Source organism: Pelophylax lessonae (genome assembly GCF_965119305.1).
Source record: "Pelophylax lessonae genome assembly, chromosome: 2".
Taxonomy (NCBI): domain Eukaryota; kingdom Metazoa; phylum Chordata; class Amphibia; order Anura; family Ranidae; genus Pelophylax; species Pelophylax lessonae.
In genome coordinates, this window is record NC_138769.1 from 160,634,072 (window position 1) to 160,653,893 (window position 19,822).

General features: G+C 42.3%; 1 protein-coding gene across 3 annotated transcripts in view; it reads right to left on the reverse strand.

The window, feature by feature from the left end:
• Nucleotides 1-5,475: 5,475 nt before the first annotated feature.
• The window catches only part of BCL7B (BAF chromatin remodeling complex subunit BCL7B), a 35,586-nt gene continuing 21,239 nt past the window's right edge, over nt 5,476-19,822 (reverse strand). For all 3 annotated transcript variants that reach the window (XM_082246850.1, XM_082246851.1, XM_082246849.1), the window contains exons 5-6: nt 7,931-8,010; nt 5,476-6,301 (exon numbers count right to left, since the gene is read on the reverse strand). In XM_082246850.1, coding sequence (XP_082102976.1) covers nt 6,212-6,301; nt 7,931-8,010 — 170 coding nt within the window. In that variant the 3' untranslated portion in view covers nt 5,476-6,211. The remainder of the gene's footprint in view (nt 6,302-7,930; nt 8,011-19,822) is intronic.

Consider the following 19,822-nt stretch of genomic DNA (forward strand, 5'->3'; position numbering starts at 1 on the left):
GACTGACTTCTTTCCAAATGACAGAATGTTGTATTTTAGGGGTCTAGAGTGGAACTGGACAAATTGGACTACTTCAGAAGAACTTTCATACAGAAGAGAAGAGATGGAACTCCTATATTGAAGAGTTCAAGTTTGGAAGTAGACAGTCTGAAGTTTGTCCTGTGGTAGAAAAAATCTGGCTTGAGCTGTGCCTAGGATAAGATCCAGACATTCCAAGTATTGAGTTAGTTCTAGCACTAACATTTGAGGGTTTAGGACACAGCCAAAAGTTTTAAGAGTCTGGAGAGTCTGGATGGTCTGTGCTACATTGTCCACTTCAGCAGGTGGTCCTCTATGTATTACACAATGGGGATGCCCAGGGACATTCTAAAGTTTTTATTTTCAGAACATTGTTTTTTTAATGGTTAGTGGGTAAAAATCAACCATAGTGTTAGGAAAATTTGAAGGAGCAGGATGGAATTTTTTTCTTAAATTAACAAAATTCTAAATGTGAATGTGGTTTTCTTTTTTTCTTTTTTTTCTTTATCCAGCCAGGCTGCGCGTCATTTATCAGGGGAAGGCTAATTTTTTCACGGATCTGCATGCGGCACTACAAAGGGTGGATGCCCTGGGATTGCCAGCACCCTCTCGTTCAAACTGCTAAACACCACCTTGCTGAGCATACCTGATCAAATGGTACCTTTCTAAAACATTCTTATCCCAGACATTGATGTTTGCTTGTTTTACCCCTGTTTGTGACTGGCGTGTGTTCCTCACTTTCAAGGCTGCCAAGATGTTTTTCCTCTACAAAGCTATGCAGATTTTTACACCATGTTCTCTGTGTGTCTGCTGAGCTACCCGAGGCCTGAATTTCCACATAACCTTTGCTCTGTTAGATACCCATACCTCAATATTTTGGACTTGCCAAGACTCTGCATTGTATTGCTGGGATTACCCTGTTGCACTGCATCTCACCTACAGGGTTTGGAACGTTCCTCTGTTTCTCATGATGTGGGCCAGGACGGAACTATGTTTCTAGCTTCTTATCCTCAATTACACCTACCTTTTGCAACTTCAGAACTCTCTACAGGTGTCTTAGACAGTTGACGCCATGACCTTCATGCAAGAAATGCACTTTCAGCAGGGTTCGTACGGTCCTTGAAAACCTGGAAACGTTTTGGAATTTGTAGATGACACTTTCCAGGCCTGGAAAGGTCATGGAAACTTAGGAAACACACTAAGGTTTTGGAAAAGTCATGGAATTTACTGTGGAGGAGCGGGGAGCCGATGCTTAATTATTTTAATTTATTATTTTATTCCCTAATGTTATTTTATTGCCAGTGCCACATACTATTTACTTTGCTTCCGGGTCCGCGCTGTCACTGGCCAGCAGCACCCGAGGAGATGATCGTGAACCAATCAGGCAGCGGGGAGGGCCGGCCGCAGTTTGCCTGAAGACACTGTGACTGGCCAGCAGCAGCAATAACAGCCGGGAGATACAAACCAATCACAGGCAGCGGAAGCGTCACTGGAGGGCGGGCCGGCCACATGAACGTGATGACGCGAGGGTGCGGTAACCGAAACGGTTACCGCCCCCTTCCGCGTCATCACTGCACCTTCCAACCCCCCTGCAATGCTTTCCAAACCCCCCCTTAATTCTCTCCAGTCTCTCCCCCCCCCCCCCGTGCCCTTCAGCTCCTCCAGTGCTCTCTGCTTCCCCTGTGCTCTTCTATATTCTATCATGTCCACAGCCTCTGACTACCTCCTGTATCATGTCCGCAGCCTCTAACCACCTCCTGTATCATGTCCGCAGCCTCTGACCTTCTCTTGTATCATGTCCGCAGCCTCTGACCACCTCCTGTATCATGTCCGCAGCCTCTGACCACCTCCTGTATCATGTCTGCAGTCTCTGACCTTCTCTTGTATCATGTCCGCAGCCTCTGACCCCCTCCTGTATCATGTCCGCAGCCTCTGACCACCTCCTGTATCATGTCTGCAGTCTCTGACCTTCTCTTGTATCATGTCCGCAGCCTCTGACCACCTCCTGTATCATGTCTGCAGTCTCTGACCACTTCCTGTATCATGTCCGCAGCCTCTGACCTTGTCCTGTATCATGTCCGCAGCCTCTGTCCTTGTCCTGTGTCATGTCCGCAGCCTTTGACCTTCTCCTGTATCATGTCCGCTAAATGTACAGTGTGTGTCGTAAAACGTTTGACATTTCGAACATGGGAGAGGCAGCGCTGTCTAGCCACGCTAAAGGTGCAAAGCACCAGTCTGCAGCTGCGTGCTTGACAGCTTCCAATCCGATCGCTGGCTTTTTCACCTGTGCGTTTGAAGTGACACCGGCTCCCAGCTGCGGCAGCGGTCCTTCCATCTCATCCACTGTAAAACAAGGGACCATTTTGAGTCACGCTGTATCCAGAAACGAAACTCTAACTGCAGAGGTACTGTACACTACAAAGGTTGTCATTTATTTTAGTAAAAATATTCTGGTTGTGACATGGATTTTCTTCTTATTTAACATGTATACATAGACATTTCATGGAACATTAGGTCATGAATATTTACGTGAAGTCATGGAAAAGTCATGGAATTTTATTGGTGAAAATGTGTATGAACCCTGTTTCAGGGTTCTAGGGTAATGGCCCTCAAACATGCCAAAATAGCTTTTGCTATACACTCCATTTACTCTACGTACTCTCAGGGTACTTCTATACTAATCTCTAAATCTACCCAGATTACCCTTAAACATATTAAAACAGATCCCAGAGGATGCTTTGTTATCCTGGTCCTTGAAGTTCTAGGTTAATTGTACACATCACCTTAGTAATCTATATATGCCACTTCCATTTACTAAAAGCCTGTTTTAACGTATTATGAGCTTGGTCCTCGAAATAGCTGAAGGTGCCCTCCTATTGGTTGGCGATTTTAACACTGTTCTAGACAATTCCCTGGACAAATTTGGTGGGTCTACCCAGCCCCCTACTCCTTTACTATCTTATTTGGATAAATTTGATTTAGTAGACGCTTGGAGATGGAGACATGTGGATACAAAAGAATACTCCCATTATTCAGATACATATGGTATGTTATCTAGTATTGATTTATGCCTAATATCCCATGACTTGCTTGACTTGCCTAGTATGGTGTCTGCAGTTAGATATTTGCCCAGAGCGGTGTCTGATCACTCTCCTTTGTTATTGGATCTCGCTCTGGGCATGTCTAGCTCCTATAGAATATGGAGACTAAGCCCTCTCTGGCTAGCTGATCCGGCTGTAATAGATCAAGGCTTGGTGGAAATTAACTCTTTTTGGGTCACTAATTGGCAAAGTGCCTCTGTGCCCATGGTTTGGGATGCCTTTAAAGCCACCATGCGTGGTACATTTGTTGATGCTATTGGGAGGGCCCGTATGGCTACCAAGTCTAGATTGATAGAGGCAGAATGAGAGCATTATGCTGCGGAGACTCACGATTCTACCTCTCCTACTCCTGACAATTACTCCACATGGAGACATAAAGCCAGGGAATTGGACTTGGTCCTGCTGGAACCTACCCAGAAAAAATTGCTATACGAGAACCAGAGAATCTCAGAGTTTGGGGATAAAAATAGCCATCTCCTAGCATATCTCTCGCAACCTGACTTTCAGCCATGCAATGTCCTCAGAATCAAAACTCTACTAGTACAGTGGTTGATCAAACTAAAGACGTAGTAGATGCATTTGTTGCATTTTATTGCACTGTATATACCACACTATTGTAGACTTAGACAACTATCTATTTGATGCTCAACTTCTTAAGTTATCTGCAGATCAGATGTCATTGCTAGATGCTCCTTTGACGTCCAAGGAGATAGGTGCAGCCATGCAGTCTTTTGCACATGTAACACCCTTGTCCTAAGCAGGGTTGCTAGTAAATTTAGCTATGCTAGGTGGTAGCTAGCTTGGCTGATTTGTAGTCATTTGATTTCCCTCCTAATCCTGGTTTGGCTGTACTTCTCCCTTCTGTCAGTAGATGGCACTTTTACCTTTGGCATTAGTGTGATGAATTACAGTGAGTCAGGCAATGAATATGTATGTTTCTCTCAGCCAATCACACTGATAGCTGAGCATGCTGGGAGAGGAGATTTATTTGGAGGAAGTCAGGTGATCTTTGTCCTTACCACCCAGAACCCTGTCTGGGTGGGTGTGTGAGGAACAGCTGCTGCTGGGTAGGCCTGAGGCTTAGCCATGTGCTCGGGGCTCTGTAAGGGAGAGCTTGCACACTACCTGGAAGCATGAAGGAAAGGATGGAGACCTGAGATGAAGTACCAGAGGTGACTCTGCCATGTGTTGGAGAGCCTGGGAAAGCATCAAGATGGAATCACCCACAGAATTCCTGCACCTTCTGTAAGTTGGTAATATTTCTATACAATCCTCCCCTTTGGAGCGTTTATTGAATGAACCAATGCACACTAAACTTATATGTACTTATTACTCCTCTTTATTACATTCTAAAACTACTAGACTCAGTCTTACCGAATCTAGATGGCGGGCGGATATACCAGAACTTACGGAGTGGATGTGGCAGGAGATTCTCCTTTTACAAGTCCCTATAGTTATTTCTTCTAGGGGCAAAGTTATTCAGACTAAATTTTCGTATAGGGCTTACTACACCCCATGTCTCCTTTTTCGACTAAATAGGATACCCTCTGCCATGTGCTTTTAGATGTTCTGCAACGGATGGCACGTTTTATCATATGATATGGGAATGTCCACCAATTAGAGCACTTTGGTCAGAGGTAACCGCTTTTATCAGCTCAATTTCCATTGTACTCAATATCTGTAATCCTTTAGGGTTCCTTCTGGGCTATATTTACGAGTCCCTCTCCAAAAATTCTCAACTCTTTTTACATCTAGCTTTATTTTACGCCAAAAAAAACTATAACTATGCATTGGAAGTCTTCACCCCCAACTAGCCTTATGGCTTATTCTTTTTAATCAAGTCTGATCCGCAGACCAACACTTAGGCCACAACACACTCCTAAGCACCACTGTAGGGGGCAGCATAACCCTACTGATATGAAGATCAGAGACTGCGTCTGTCAATGAATGATAGAGAAAAAAAGTTTTTTGTCTCGTGTGCCATTTATCTGTGCATTTTTTTTTATATGCAACATAAGAAATAAACAAGGAAACCCATTTCAAATAGCTTAATTTATTAAAAATATCTTTTGTTGTGCTGAAACACATCCATAAACTTCTAAATGTTATAGAACAGGTAATACTATAGCTCTTATGAAATAAGCTTAACACAATATATAGGATCTCTGTAGGTTTAAGGAATGAAATTGTTTGATAACGTGTGGAAAAATTGTTACTATTCTCAGTGGTGGGCATGAGACACTGAAACTCAATTATGATCAAATTTTCTATTTCAAATGAAAGAATGTAACTGTTCATTATGGATAAAAGGTGTACTTTAGCTCCATTTGTCTCATTATCTTCTGGAAGGTGTCTGACAAAGTGCAATTGTGTCAGTCTATTCTGTTTACTGGCCAGGTGACGATTAGGCCACACAGGATAGGACACACAATATCAACTGTTAGACATAATTCTTCATAAACTCCATTAAGCAGGGCAATAAAGCTAAATGAGAACATTGCATGGAAACTGCATACATGGTTGGCATCTGCAGATTTCAGGGAACTGATAAAACATTATTTTAAAAGTGCCTTAAAAAAAAAAAATGTGACAATAAAGCAAAACTTTACGGTCACACTTTGCAGTCTGGACTGCATCTCAGTCAGGTAGGTTACAATTTCCTCCCTTTGAAAGCTATATGGTCAGTAATTGCACAACATCCAGCCTTTAATGAAACCTGCCAGGACATCTGTTATCCTTCACAGCCCAGGATCTCACAGCCATCCTGACATATTCCCTTTAAGTGCAAACATTGTCAGCTAAGGCTTTCAAGACTATGACAGCAAGACAATTTAAGCAGAACTAAACCCATCAGGTTCACTGTTTCATAAAACAGTAATATTCAAGGCATGCCTCTCGTGAACTGTCAAACTTGCCAGTGTTCGTTTGTCTGCTCTCAATCAAACTTTTAAGCCCTCAAATGGCTGGTACAATAGCTGTTTACATAAGTAGCACCATGACAACTGCATATCTAAACAGAGGCTAAGATGGCACCCTCCTCAAGGATAGGACACAGGGGGTTTAGTTCTGCTTTAAGCATGCTTAGACTGGCACTAGCTTTTTAAAGCGGTTGTTGGATGGGAAGGCACATCTGGGCATGCTCGCTTCAATGGTGGTGCTCCAGACTCATCCAGATCTTCTAGCTAAAGGGGGGAAAAAAAAATTTCAGTTAAGTATCATTCATTACTACTAGATACACTGTAACCACATCCGTCTTACTAAAACATGTAATTGGCAGAATGCAACAAAATCTGTACTTTTATACTTAAAGAGGCTCTTCAGTCATAATGTAAAATTAAAAAAAGAAAAAGCCTGTAGCAGCCAATCATATTGTCAACTAGAATTAGGCGCTTAATATTTAAATATATTCTATATTTACAAGAGAAGCTGTTATTTATGCAGTGCTGAGCAATATTGTCATGGCGGCCATTTGTAGTAAGGGCAGGTGAAGCCAGTGGGCAATCTTTTCCTGGAACATCTAGACACACACACACACAATTCTCTGTCTGCTCCTACACTGCACCAGCTGCTGTTACACACAGTATACTACTCCCCCCCCCCCTTTCCACAGCAGCCACCAATGCTGCACACAGTATGCTGCTCTATAAATCCCCCACAACAGCCGTTGCCGCTACACACAGTGTTTTGCTCATGACATCCCCTCCAGCAGTCACTGCCACTACACACAGAATGCTGCAAATACCGCCCCCCCTCCCCCCCACTTTCCCCCAAGCAGCAGTTGCTGCCAGTACACACAATAAACTTCTCCTACCCCCCACAGCAGGTAGCAGAGCCTCAGGCTGTACACTCTGAAGCCGGTGTTCCGTGAAAAAACCATACCCGTGAAAATTCCCTACCCTCGTCACTTCCGGTGCACCTACGTCATTGAACAGCTGAGGAGCTTAGCATTGCGCATGCTCGGAGGGTAGGGAATTTTTATGGTAGTGTGTTGTAACGTTACACCGCATCAGCTGTTGCCGCGGTTACATTAAAACATCTCCGCTGCAACATGAATCATCTCCGCTCCTACCCCTTTCACTTCCCTGATCTCAGCTACTAAATGTAAAAGCGGCGGCGGAGCAGAGATCTCCATGGTTTATATTTTCATACACCCGCCGCTTTTACATTTTAAGTGACGAGGGTAGGGAATTTTCACGAGGTAGGGTTTTTTAACGTTACACCGGCTCGCTCTTCCTCTTATCTCCTCCCCATGCAAACACACCCCCTTTCGGATGACTCGTTGCTCTGTCTCACTGCCTGAAGACTCCTCCTATAGCTACGTCATTTGCCTAGGCGGAAGAGGAAGTACAGTGGCACACTTACAATTAAAGGTATTTTGAGATAAAATAAAAAAATAATATTTCCAATTACATTATAGGAGGGGCAGATAATCACAATTACAGAACTTCAAAAACAGGGTGAAGGTCCCCATCAAGGTGGCCATAGAAGGATTGAAATTCAACCGGATCAGCAGGGACCATCTGAATTTCGATCAGTGTGTGGCCATGCCTGTTGTGTCGAATGAACAAGTAGGCAAATTTTTGTCGATCAGTAGCTGCAGCCACTGGTCAGTGTATTCTGATGGCAGCGACTTCTGCTGTTAGAATACAATGTCCTGGCAGGGAGATTTTGAACACATTAAGAAATAATCTTCTATTGCTACGAAGACTGATTCACGTGAGTGGCTTTGTTAGGAAGTAAATATTTTCTGCAAGGTTTCTGGTACTAGTAGAATTGGACATGGTATTGTAGCATCTGGCATCAACATGTACCTGAGCGGAAGACTGAGCAGGCTCCTCCTTGGTCAGAGTGGGTGGTTCATCAGCTCCCTCAGAAACAGCAGCAGAGGGCTCTGAAAAATGATACACAAATCATCAAATAGTATTCATGTACTGTCACTCCCATCCACTCCAACATACTATAGATTACACAACATGACTCCTATGCCATCTTTATAACAAGATTATAGGTTTAAAGTTGAAGGAAGACTAAGCAGAAGTCTTCTAAACATATACTTGTAAAATGGATTGTTGCCAAGGAATATCTTGAACCAGCTTTCAGAAAAGAGGCACAAGAAGATTGTAGCACAGTGGAAATGCCATTCCTAAACTCTGATGGCAGGATGAATAAGGATTCATAGATCCTGGCCATAAAATGCAGCTATGATGTTGCTCTTAGAACAGAGAGTCTATGTATGTGGTCCTTTGAGTTCTACTCCAGATAAAGATCAAAATTTGGATTGGTAAATCCCCTCCTTCAGCAGGGATCATATAATAAAATGCTATGATTTATGGTTATGCAAGCAGCAACGGAGAGAGTATGGAACAGCATTTTCTAAAGAAAAGTAAAGTATGCCACCCTTTCTATTGCTGGTTATTGCTCATTATTTATCCATGTCATCATAGATAAAAAAAGAGTTATGGGCCATACAAACTATAAGATTTTCTGAAGACTTTTTCCTTTAGACTTACCAAAACTATATAATATGAGGTCAAACCTAAACACTTTCAATTTTTATGCAATCTGGCAGGCCCTTGCACTACATAGAAAAGGTAAATCTGAAGGAAAAAGTCTTCAGAAAATCTTATAGTGTGTATGGCCCTTTAGGCTATAAAATGAACCTATGATACCGTCTTGAAGCTATCTTTTCACTGTCTAGTGTCCCAGGATCAGTGAAAAGCCTTGAACATTTCCCCTGCAAATAGTAACCAGCATCCTGATCGATGGCTTAGGCTTATCCTCTTTCTCTTGTGAGGATACCCATGAACGTAATGGACAGTGTGGAGTAGGAGGTGGTAGGTTAGCGTCAGCCCCTGGAAGTTGATCTTTGTTAATGGCAGGCAAGCACACTGATATAGGAGGAACCAAAGAGCAAAATGACTGTGCATGCTGAAAATGTCTGCAATGCCATGTAAGGGTCCTTTCACATGGGCGCTCCGTATGTCCGTATTTCATCCCATTTTTTTTTTTGCGGATGAAAAACGGACATAATGCATGTCAATGGGATTGTGGATGACAATCCGCTGACATCCGATTTGCGTCCTTTCCGATCAGTTCAGGTTTTTTGAACAGAAGAGAACCCCATTTTTCTTCCGTTTAAAAAAACGGAACAGACGCAAAAAACGGATGTCAGCGGTGTTATCCGCAATCCCATTGACATGCATTATCTCCGTTTATCATCCGCAAACGGATGGGATGACACAAGTGTCATCCGTGTCCGTAAAGAAAAAGTGCCGAAGCGGATCAAAAAAGGTCCGCCCCGCGTGAAAGGACCCTAAGAATCAGTTTCTGTTAATTTCTTTTTATTATTGGCTGTAAAGGATAGGAGGGTTTAATTCCACTTTGAGGCGGTCAGCAGATCAGCCTCTACAGACTCAGCAAGTGCATTAAAATGCATAAAATGGAGAGCAACTGAGCATGTGCAGAGAGAGACAGTATATTTTCTGCATTATAAACAGTATAGACACTTAGTTTTAATGTTTTACATAGCTATACCTGCAAAATGGGGCAGCCTGAAGTGATCTAGCAGGATTTAATTTTCTGACGAAAGTTCCACTTTAAAGTGGAGTTCCACACAAAAGTGGAACTTCCGCTCATTTGCTCCCCCCTTTCAGGGGGGAGGGGGGAATGGGTACCTGTTTTTGACAGGTGCCCTGTCCCCATTTCCATTGGACCTCGCTGCGGAGCTGTTACTCGGAAGTTTGGCCCCCTCCTCCTTCCCCCTGCCGCTGAGCCAATCTGAATGCGCAGCGTGCTTCATGCATGTGCAGTAGGGACCTGCCCGTGAAGCCGGAAAGGCTTCACTGCTGGGTTCCCTTACCGGCAATGGTGGCGGCAGCACCCGACAGCCGATGGAAACATCGGCTGCAGTGCCGACATCGCTGGACTCCAAGACAGGTAAGTGTCTTAATATTAAAAGTCAGCAGCTACAGTATGTGAAGCTGCTGACTTTTAATTTTTGGAGGGGGGGGGGGGAACTCCCCTTTAAAGTGGAACTAATCCCACTGATTAACCACTTAAGCCCCGGAGGATTTGGCTGCTAAAGGACCAGGGGTTTTTTTGCGATTTTTTACTGCGTGACTTTAACGGACAATTGCGCGGTCGTGCGATGCTGTACCTAAACGAATTTGACGTCCTTTTTTTCCCACAAACAGAGCTTTCTTTTGGTGGTATTTGATCACCTGTGCGATTTTTTGATCACGCGCTATAAACAAAAAAAGTGCGTAAATTTTGCAAAAATAACAATATTTTTCACATTTTTTTATATGAAATTCCCCAAAAAAAAAAGTAAAAATCAAAATTTTTTAACATTTTTCGGCCAATTTGTTTTATGCTACCTATGTTTGGTAAAAAAAAAAAAAAAATCGCAAAAAGCGTATTTTGATTGGTTTGCGCAAAAGTTATCGCGTTTACTAACAAAGGGAAAGATTTTTGTCATTTTTGATGTTTTTTTTTTTAACGCGTAATGGCGGCGATCTGCGATTTTTTTTTCGGTACTGCGACATTGCGGCGGACAGATCGGACCCTTGACTGACATTTTTGACACTTTTGGGGGTACCAGTGACATTACTGCAGTAATCAGTGCTATACATATGCACTGTTACTGCAAAAATGACACTGGCAGGGAAGGGGTTAACTTTATTGGACAGGGAGGGGTTAAGTGTGTCCTAGGGGCGTGATTCTAACTGTGTAGGGACATTCCTATTGGTGTAAAAGCAAAGATCAACCGTTCTACATAGTAGAACGGACAGATCTTCACTTTTACACAGGGAGAACTGACAGGCAGCTTGTTTACACAAGCCGCTCTGTCTTTCTCCCTTCACAGGAGCGATCGCAGTGTGACTGGCGGACATCGAGTCCGCCGGTCACACGCACTGACTTGTCTGTGAACGAGCCGCGGCGGGCGCCTCGGCGGGCGCGCGCCCGCCCGCGATAGGCTCGCAAGTCAGTGACAGGCGAGTGACGTACCGATACGTCACTCTGCCTGGCCGGGGCCGACCGCCGACTATATACTGCGGCGGTCGGCAACCGGTTAAAAGGTCTCCCAAAACAGTTGTATTCCAAGCATGCTTTAAAGTGGAACTAAACCCTCCTATTGTTTTCAGCCAAGGAAGCTGCCATCTTCACCCTCTGTTGGATCTTCAACTGCCATGATGCTGCACATGTGATCAGTTATGACTCCAGCCATTTGATGGTTTGACAGTTTGGTTGAGAGCACAACCAATGTAACAGTTAGATTGCGGACGTGTGCCAGAATGTAACTATTTTTTTAAACTGTTAAAATCATGGGTTTAGTTCCATTTTAAAGGGGAACCAATTGATTTACCATTTTAAAATCGATCGTTTTCAGCCAAGGAAGCTGCCATCTTAGCCTTTGTTTGATCTTCAAATGCCATGATGCTGCATGTGTGAGGACACCAGCCATTCATTGGATGATTTGACAATTTGGTTGAGAGCACAAGCCAATGTGACATTTACATTTGTAAACTGTTTTTTGAAACTGTTACTTTGATGGGTTTAGTTCCAATTTAAATGATAGCGGTTACAGTTAGTAGTGCTCTTATGTTAGCTCCCCACTGAACTGTTAAGCCATCAAATGGATGGTGTCAAAGCTGATCACATGTGCAGCACCATGGCAACTGTAGATCAAACAAAGGCCAAGATAGAAGCTTCCTTGGCAGTAAGGCCCCTTTCACACTTGTGCGACTTGTCATGTGATTTGGGACTGCAAAATTGCATGACAAGCCGTTCTCCATTGTTTCCAATGAGTACCATATCTGTGCGACTTGAAGTCGCACCGACTTCAAAGTAGCTCCTGCACTACTTTGATCACGATTTTGATGCGTTTTGAGGTCCAAATACATTGAAGCCCAGTCAAACTCGCATCAAAATCATGCGACTTTAAAGTCACACAAGTGTGAAAGGGGCCTAAGTGCCGGTTGACACTATTGCAAAGACAGACATTGCATGTGATTCAGAGTGCACTGCTCCTAAAATCACATGCAATGTCTGTGCGGTGCGAATTGAGCCATACAGTTTGTATGACTGAATTTGCACCGCAATCGCAGTGAACCTGCACAGGACCCTTTTTTTGGTCCGCAGCAGAATCGGATCGCATGGTGGTTCACACCAGTGCGAACCGATTCAGGTGTGAACTGTCAGATCACACTGCGATATGCGATCTGATCTGGGGGTGTCGTTAACTTTGAATTGACACCCCAGCCATTTGCATATGGCAGTGTAAACTGCCTGTGCTGCGAATGCGATGCGGGAACACGCAGTAGATTTGTGATGCGAGAACACTGCGATAGTGTGAACCTGGACTAAAGGGTAAAACTGAAAATGAATCTTCCACACCTTTTGAAGCATCTGAATGGCTCCTGGCATTATTTACTTCTGGCTAGCAGTCTGAAGTCCACTACTATGAATATAAATATTTTTGTTCTTAAGTTTTTTTACATTTTAAAATCTGGACTGCAGTGGAGTGGTTAACCTGTCAAATTCTGCTGCACACAAATTAAGGCCCCTTTCACACTTGTGCGACCTAAATGTCACGTGATTGTGACTGGACTTGACCAATGCCTGTGTAATCTTGAGGGCTATGGACCTCAAAACGCATCAAAGTCAGACCAAAGTAGTGCAGGGACTACTTTGAAGTCACACAGATATGAACGGTACTCATTAGAAATCATGGAGTACGACTTGCCATGCGACTTTGCAGTCCCATGTCACAGGACAAGTCGCAGAAGTGTGAAAGGGGCCTAAAGCGGTAATAAACCCAAAATGTAATATTGCAGCTTACCAATCATTAGATGTAGTGGCTGCATTTGTTTTCGGCTTTCCCCCCCTGTTTTCACATGGTGATCTGGCCAAAAGATACCTCTGGATGCCACCCACTCTGGATGAAAAAGCACAGGGCCACCTTTGGACAGCAGCATTCTCAGTTTGGGAGTGTTAAATGTACTAGCAGATTTAGATACACTTACAAATTCAAAACAATCTCCAGCTTAAGAAAAAAGAATATGATCTGGGGTATACACGGTGGGGAACCTCCATCACTAGTAAATATGCAGAGAGAATAATAACAGTGGTCGTGGGACTTTTAGATGAGATCAGTCACTTACTAAATATTAAAATAATCATTGAATGATAAATAGTTTATTGGATATTTCATGAATGACACAATGGTATAAAATACAGATAAAAATATAAATATAGATACACACAGATAGAGAACAAGAGATGAAGTAAATAAATTAATATAAATACATTTCATAGTAATAAGCAAGTATATTATAAATATTATATATCATAAACAACATATAGTCAGTCTCCAAATGGTATGTCTTCTTATCTATGAGCTCTACGCGTTTCGTGGCCCCTTGGTCCACTCGTCAGGAGCTATTTAAAATTTATATATCTGTAAATATAGGCTAATATTAGAATACAAAATACTCATATAAAAATATGCTTTAAACAGCTCCTGACGAGTGGACCAAGAGCCACGAAACGCGTAGAGCTCATAGATAAGAAGACATACCATTTGGAGACTGACTATATGTTGTTTATGATATATAATATTTATGCTATATTTACTTATTACTATGAAATGTATTTATATTAATTTATCCACTTCATGTCTTGTTCTCTGTGTATGTCTATATTTATATTTTTATCTGTATTTTATACCATTGTGTCAATCATAAAATATCCAATAAATTATTATTTATCATTCAATGATTTCATATTATCTTGATATTTAGTAAGTGACTGACCTCATCTAAAAGTCCCACGACCACTGTTATTATTCTCTCTGCATATTTACTAGGGATGGAGGTTCGCCACCACGTTTACCCCAGATCACCTTTTCTTGTCTGTAATTATTGGGTGGAAGACACCTGGGTCCCCCATGATCTGCTGTATCGCTAGTAGGAATTTTTAACAAATTGCTCCATCTTTTTCTTGTGGTAATACCATATTATATTTATATTTTGACTATTTTTTCCTTATTATACAGCTTTTTTATGCTTGCATAAGTTGTATTCTGTTAAACTACCGACCCAGGGAGGCTTTGTGATCCCTCTCTGGCCTGGAAATTCCTGGGGTTGCGATGCACTGTTTGATATCCCCCCCGCCCCGTTTCTGCATTCCATCCGGGATGTGGGTGGGGTGTAGTTACAAGCTGCATCGGCGCCATGTTCCGTTGCCTCACCCGCGATTCTCTCCTTGTATCGCGTTGTCAGGGCAATGGTTACCATCCTTTTGACGCCTTGGTCGGGCGGATGTGACCCATCTCCGGCGCAGTGCGTCGGATATGAGGTTATTCCTTTCTGACCCTTATATTGGCGTCATACGTGGCGTTGGTGGGTTTTCGCCTTGGTCATGGGGGTGTTTTAGTTGAGGGTGGCCAGGACGCCTTCTGTCCTCCCCTTTCATTGTTTCATCTGGTTGGCTGCTCATCTACTTTCATTGTGTAGTTCTTTCACTACATTTCCCAGCTTTTGGTAAGATATCACTCGGTACAATTCCAGCACCGTTACTGTGTAATTTTCACTTTTTTTGGGCACTTGGTATTTTTTAACAATCCTTTCTTTTCTTGAGGTTTATCTTGCCCTATGGAAGACCCCCTGGCTTTGTTTAGCACACATCACCATGTATCCTCCTACCTGATTATATATATATATTTTTTCTTTTATCATCTGGTCACTATGCGTGCTCACAAATTCTGAAAACTCTTTTGGTGTCCTGAATTGCCCCGGGTTAGACAGTTGCTTTTGGGGTGGTCTAATTTCATCCCATAGTCATTGGGTCATCTTATACCATTTGTAAGTAACTGGTATTTATTTATATCTATACATATTTGGAGCAGTCTGTTTATATTCCTTTTGTTTATAGGAGTATTTTGTATTCTAATATTAGCCTATATTTACAGATATCAATTTTAAATGCCTCCTGACGAGTGGACCAAGAGCCACGAAACGCGTAGAGCTCAAAGCTAAGAAGACATACAAGTTGGAGACTGACTATATGTTGTTTATGATATATAATATTTATGATATATTTACTTATTACTATGAAATGTATTTATATTAATTTATTTACTTCATGTCTTGTTCTCTGTCCATCTGTGTATGTCTATATTTATATCTGCATTATATACCATTATGTCAATCATGAAATATCCAATAAATTATTTATCATTCAGTGATTTCATATTATCTTGATATTTAGTTAGTAAATGACATTATCTAAAAGTCCCATGACCACTGTTTTTATTCTCTCTGCAAACTCCGGCTTAAGCTGCAGTTACCCAGGCTTTTACAGCCACAGCTTTTTTCCTTTTGGGATAAAGATTTTATATTTAATAAATAAAAGCTGATCACTGTAATTGCCCCTGTCAGTGGTCAATGGTTTGTCTCATCCCTGTAACTGCTACATTAGCATGAAAACTTGTTCTGTTGAAAAAGTGGTTGGATCACCAGATGAAAAGAAAGCCTAAAAAAAGAAAACGAAAACAGCCACCACATCTAAGAATTAATAAACTGCAATTGAACAAACTTTTGTTTTTGGGTTTAATACTGTTTTAAGCTTGCTAGCACACAAATATATATTGTTGATCATTATTTATCAATTACTAAGTGCAGTTCTATATTAACACACACAAAAACGATATAACAATTAGTGCTGTTCTTCAAGACACTATAACAAATACAGCATTCAAAGTATCTTTGTGTAAGGGCAGTGATGTTCCCAAAACTACTGGTTATCAGGAGGTAAAGTGGTTGTTACCCAACTATTGTATAAGCATGCCCTCCCCTCTGTTATAGAACGCTATGTGTCCCTGTGCTCTATAAAAAAAATGCAGATTATACCTTCTATCAGAGCGTCTCCCAGCGCTCACGTGAATCCTCTGCTCGGCTAACAGCTATAGCAGGCGGGGCTGAACACTCCCACTAACGTCACCAGGGAAGGAGAGCGAGCCAAAGAGTCACGTGAGCACCGGTAGAAGCTCTGATATAAGGTATAATCGGCATCTTTTTATACAGCACAGGCACAGGGACACATAGCATTATATAACAGAGGGGATGGCATGATCATTGTATAGATAGGAGGGGAGGATCATGGAAGCAGCTGACAGGCAGCGAGAAGAGGAGGGGGGGGGACAAAGGAGGAAACAGGAGAGCAGAGAGGAGAGCTGGGGCTGACAGAGGCACATAAACTGACCATGGTGTCAGGGCTGAGCAGCCATGATAAACCGTGGTCAGTTAACAGGGGGGGGGGGGGGGGGAGGTATAGCCAGGCAGGATCAGCTAGGTATTTCAGATGATAGGGGGGGGGGGGCAAATTATACAGCACAAGCACTGTGCTGCATAACATGCTTTAAGGGAAAAGGATCATTTTTTTTTTAGGGTAACAAACACTTTAATGACTAGTGATGTTTCACACTGTGTGAGAAAAGTCTCAGGCTTAGGCTGGCTATAGATGGACAGGCTAAATTTCAATCCATGTATGGCCGTCCCAGTTTAGGATGTGAATATTGAAAAACTTTTGTCGATCAGAGTCTGCACTGATCAAGGTACTCTGACAGCGAGTAGTCCCACCGTAAAAATACAATGCGCTAGTGCCCTAGTGGGGGGCATTTCTCCTTCCACCTAGATGGAGGAAACCATTCGTTAAGCCCTCTGGCTTAAAGAAAAAATTAAATACATTTTAAAAAAATCTATGGCTAGCATAGGATTGCACATGCAGTTGAGGGGGGTGTCATAAATATAAGCAGTTCAGCTGTATTTTTACATCTCGCCCTCCTTCTTAAAGTGGTTGTAAACCCTTACATATACCAAGTGAAGTGAATGGCCTTAGGTGATCCACAGTGAACAAATCCCCCTACATAAATTTTACCTATTTTACTGCAGTCTTCTCATCTCTAGATCTGCTCAAAGTCAAGAATTTTTAAAGCTGCCTGAGCATTCAGAAAAAAGGGGGCAAAGAGCTGAAGTTACACTCTGCGGTGCTCAGTGTGGAGAGCTCTGAGAGCTGATTGGAGGGAAGAGACACACCCCCCTTCACACAGCACACAGAAACAGAGCTTAGGCTGTCAATCTGCTGGAGCTCCCTCCCTGTCACTTTTTTCTCTTGGTGTCAGGAAAGTTTGTCTTAGGTAAATCACGCTGATAGCAGAGGAACGAAGCATCAGACAAAAATGGCACTTAGTGCTCTGGATTGAGACAAGTACACACTATAAAATGGATATGCATTGTTCATATTTCATGTCTGAAGTTTACAAGCACTTTAAGCTGAAAAGGCAGCTGTTGGCGGGTGTACACAACCAAAAATGATTCCCCTGTTCGGTTTTTCTATGCTGTACCACTGAACATAACATATCCAACTGAATGGGGTTGCACTGCAACCACTAACCAAATGCTAGACTCGCAATTGTAGCACAGTATCCCCATTCACACAGCCAATTAGGCCGTCAAAAAAGAAAAATTAGTGATGCGTGTTTATACAAGCTCTGGACTTTAAAGTGTATGTTCACCTTTACAGGAAAGCTGCAAGGCAAACTTACACTGGTCCCCCCCCCCCCCCCAGTCCCGCTATTAAACATCGGGTCACCGCTTTACTGGTCTGGGGATTTGAAATCCCCACGGCTTTCTCTCTTCTCCAGCGCCAACAGGACTGGCTAGGCATATTCTGATTGGTCAGCACTGACCAATTAGAATGCCTCCCTACCTGTACACATTGAGAGATACGTATAGGCGGTTAAACTGTGGGGATTTCAAACCGGTGAAGTGGCGACCAGATGTCTCACAGCGTGTGATCGCAGGACTCCTGTATAGGGGGATCAGGAGGGATGGGGAAGGGGGTCCAGTGTAAGTTCTCCTTACAGATTTTTGAGAAGTGCTCATTCATGCCATGTGCAGAGCACATGTAAAATTCAGGTCCTTACCAGGGCACATGGAAAATAATTGTTTTCAATATGCACCATTCACAGCATAAGGCACGGTTTACACCTTCAGATTTTATTGTGCTGGTTGTCAAGCAAAACAGATGTGTCATAAGAAGCAACGTTATTCAATGAGGCTGTTTAGATCTACGAGATGTGGTGCTGTTTAAAAAATTAGGCATTTCTGTTTTCCTGTGTATTTTCATGTGCTGTAATGGCCAATAGAATAATGAAAATGCTGGTAAATGTGCTACAATGGACATTAAAGAACACGCTGAAAATGGACGCAGATAGATGTGAGCCTGGACTAACACTGGTGTGATGCAGAAATGCTGCATTTTTGGCAGCGCACTAAATGGCAACCATCTGGATTAGTTCTAATATTTCTTCAGGATGTGCACCTTGGAAAAGGAGAAAAAAACTTTCCATAAAAAAATCTCTTTATTAAAATCCTAAAAAAAAAAGGACACACTGACATGTAACAGTAAATTGAAGCTGCGCACAAAATAAAAACGCTAACAAACGGGTAATTCTAGGCTTGCGGAGGCGATGTTGTATACAGTTCTAGGGCCTTGTGCCTCCCCTCCGCGCAAACGTGATGACGTTACCTTATCTCCAGTAGATTTAAAACTAAATCCTTAGACTTGTACATAAGATACATGTGCTGTATTAATTATAAGATATAGTTCATATTGAAAATATGGAGTTTATTCAATATACATGGTCTGTGTCTTTTATTATGAATTGGGTTGTGTTACTTTTAGCAGTTTGTACAATGTATATATAACAACTTGAATGCTGTATCTATTATAGGGTCTCTGTGCACCATGAATTCAGGAATTTGTTTTCATAAACACATCCTTTGACGTTTTCGTGATTATATTTGCAGTATTTTTTTGGGAATTTGATACTGCACTTAGTTCCCATTATCACCAAAATAGAAAGAAAATCAAAAATTCGTGGGCTCTAGAAGAGGAATAAAAGGGACATCTACCAATGGGGACACTAATTCTGATAATACTGGTGACTACCACAGATTTCCCTCACTTTGGAGTGATTTACCCTCACTTCCTGTTGGGGCTATGGGACAGGAAGTGATGGAAATCTCCTCAATGATACAAAGATGCCAAAAACCTAACAGTAGGTATAACCCTCTCTTACTCCAAAATGGAGAGAAAAAAAAAATTTTAGCAAAGACTCCGGAGAATAAAATTGCGGTCATTGCAATATTTTTTGCCATGCGGTATTTGCGCAGCGGTCTTTCAAACAATTTTTTTTGGAAAAAAATAAATTTCACTGCATTAAAAAAAAACAAAACTAAAAACAGTAAAGTCAGACAGTATATTGTGAAAGATGATGTCACGGCGAGTAAATAGATATATAACATGTTACATTTTAAAATTGCACACTGTCGTGGATTGGCAACAAACTACACCGACATCCGACTTCGGGGCGACCTGTGAAATCGCGTGCAGCGCCACTTTGGCGCGACTTGCACGGACTTCATAAAATTAATGTCTATGCAAGTCGCTCCAGGTCACCCCAAAGTAGTACAGAACCCTTTTTCTAAGTCGGAGCGACTTGTGTCGCTCCTATTAGAACGGCTCCTGTACAGCACAATGGGAGCGTGACGGACCACGACTTGTCAGGCTGACAAGTCGCGGTCCAAATTGGATCAGTGTGAATGGACTCTTAGAGTTACAGAGGAGGTCTTTTTCTA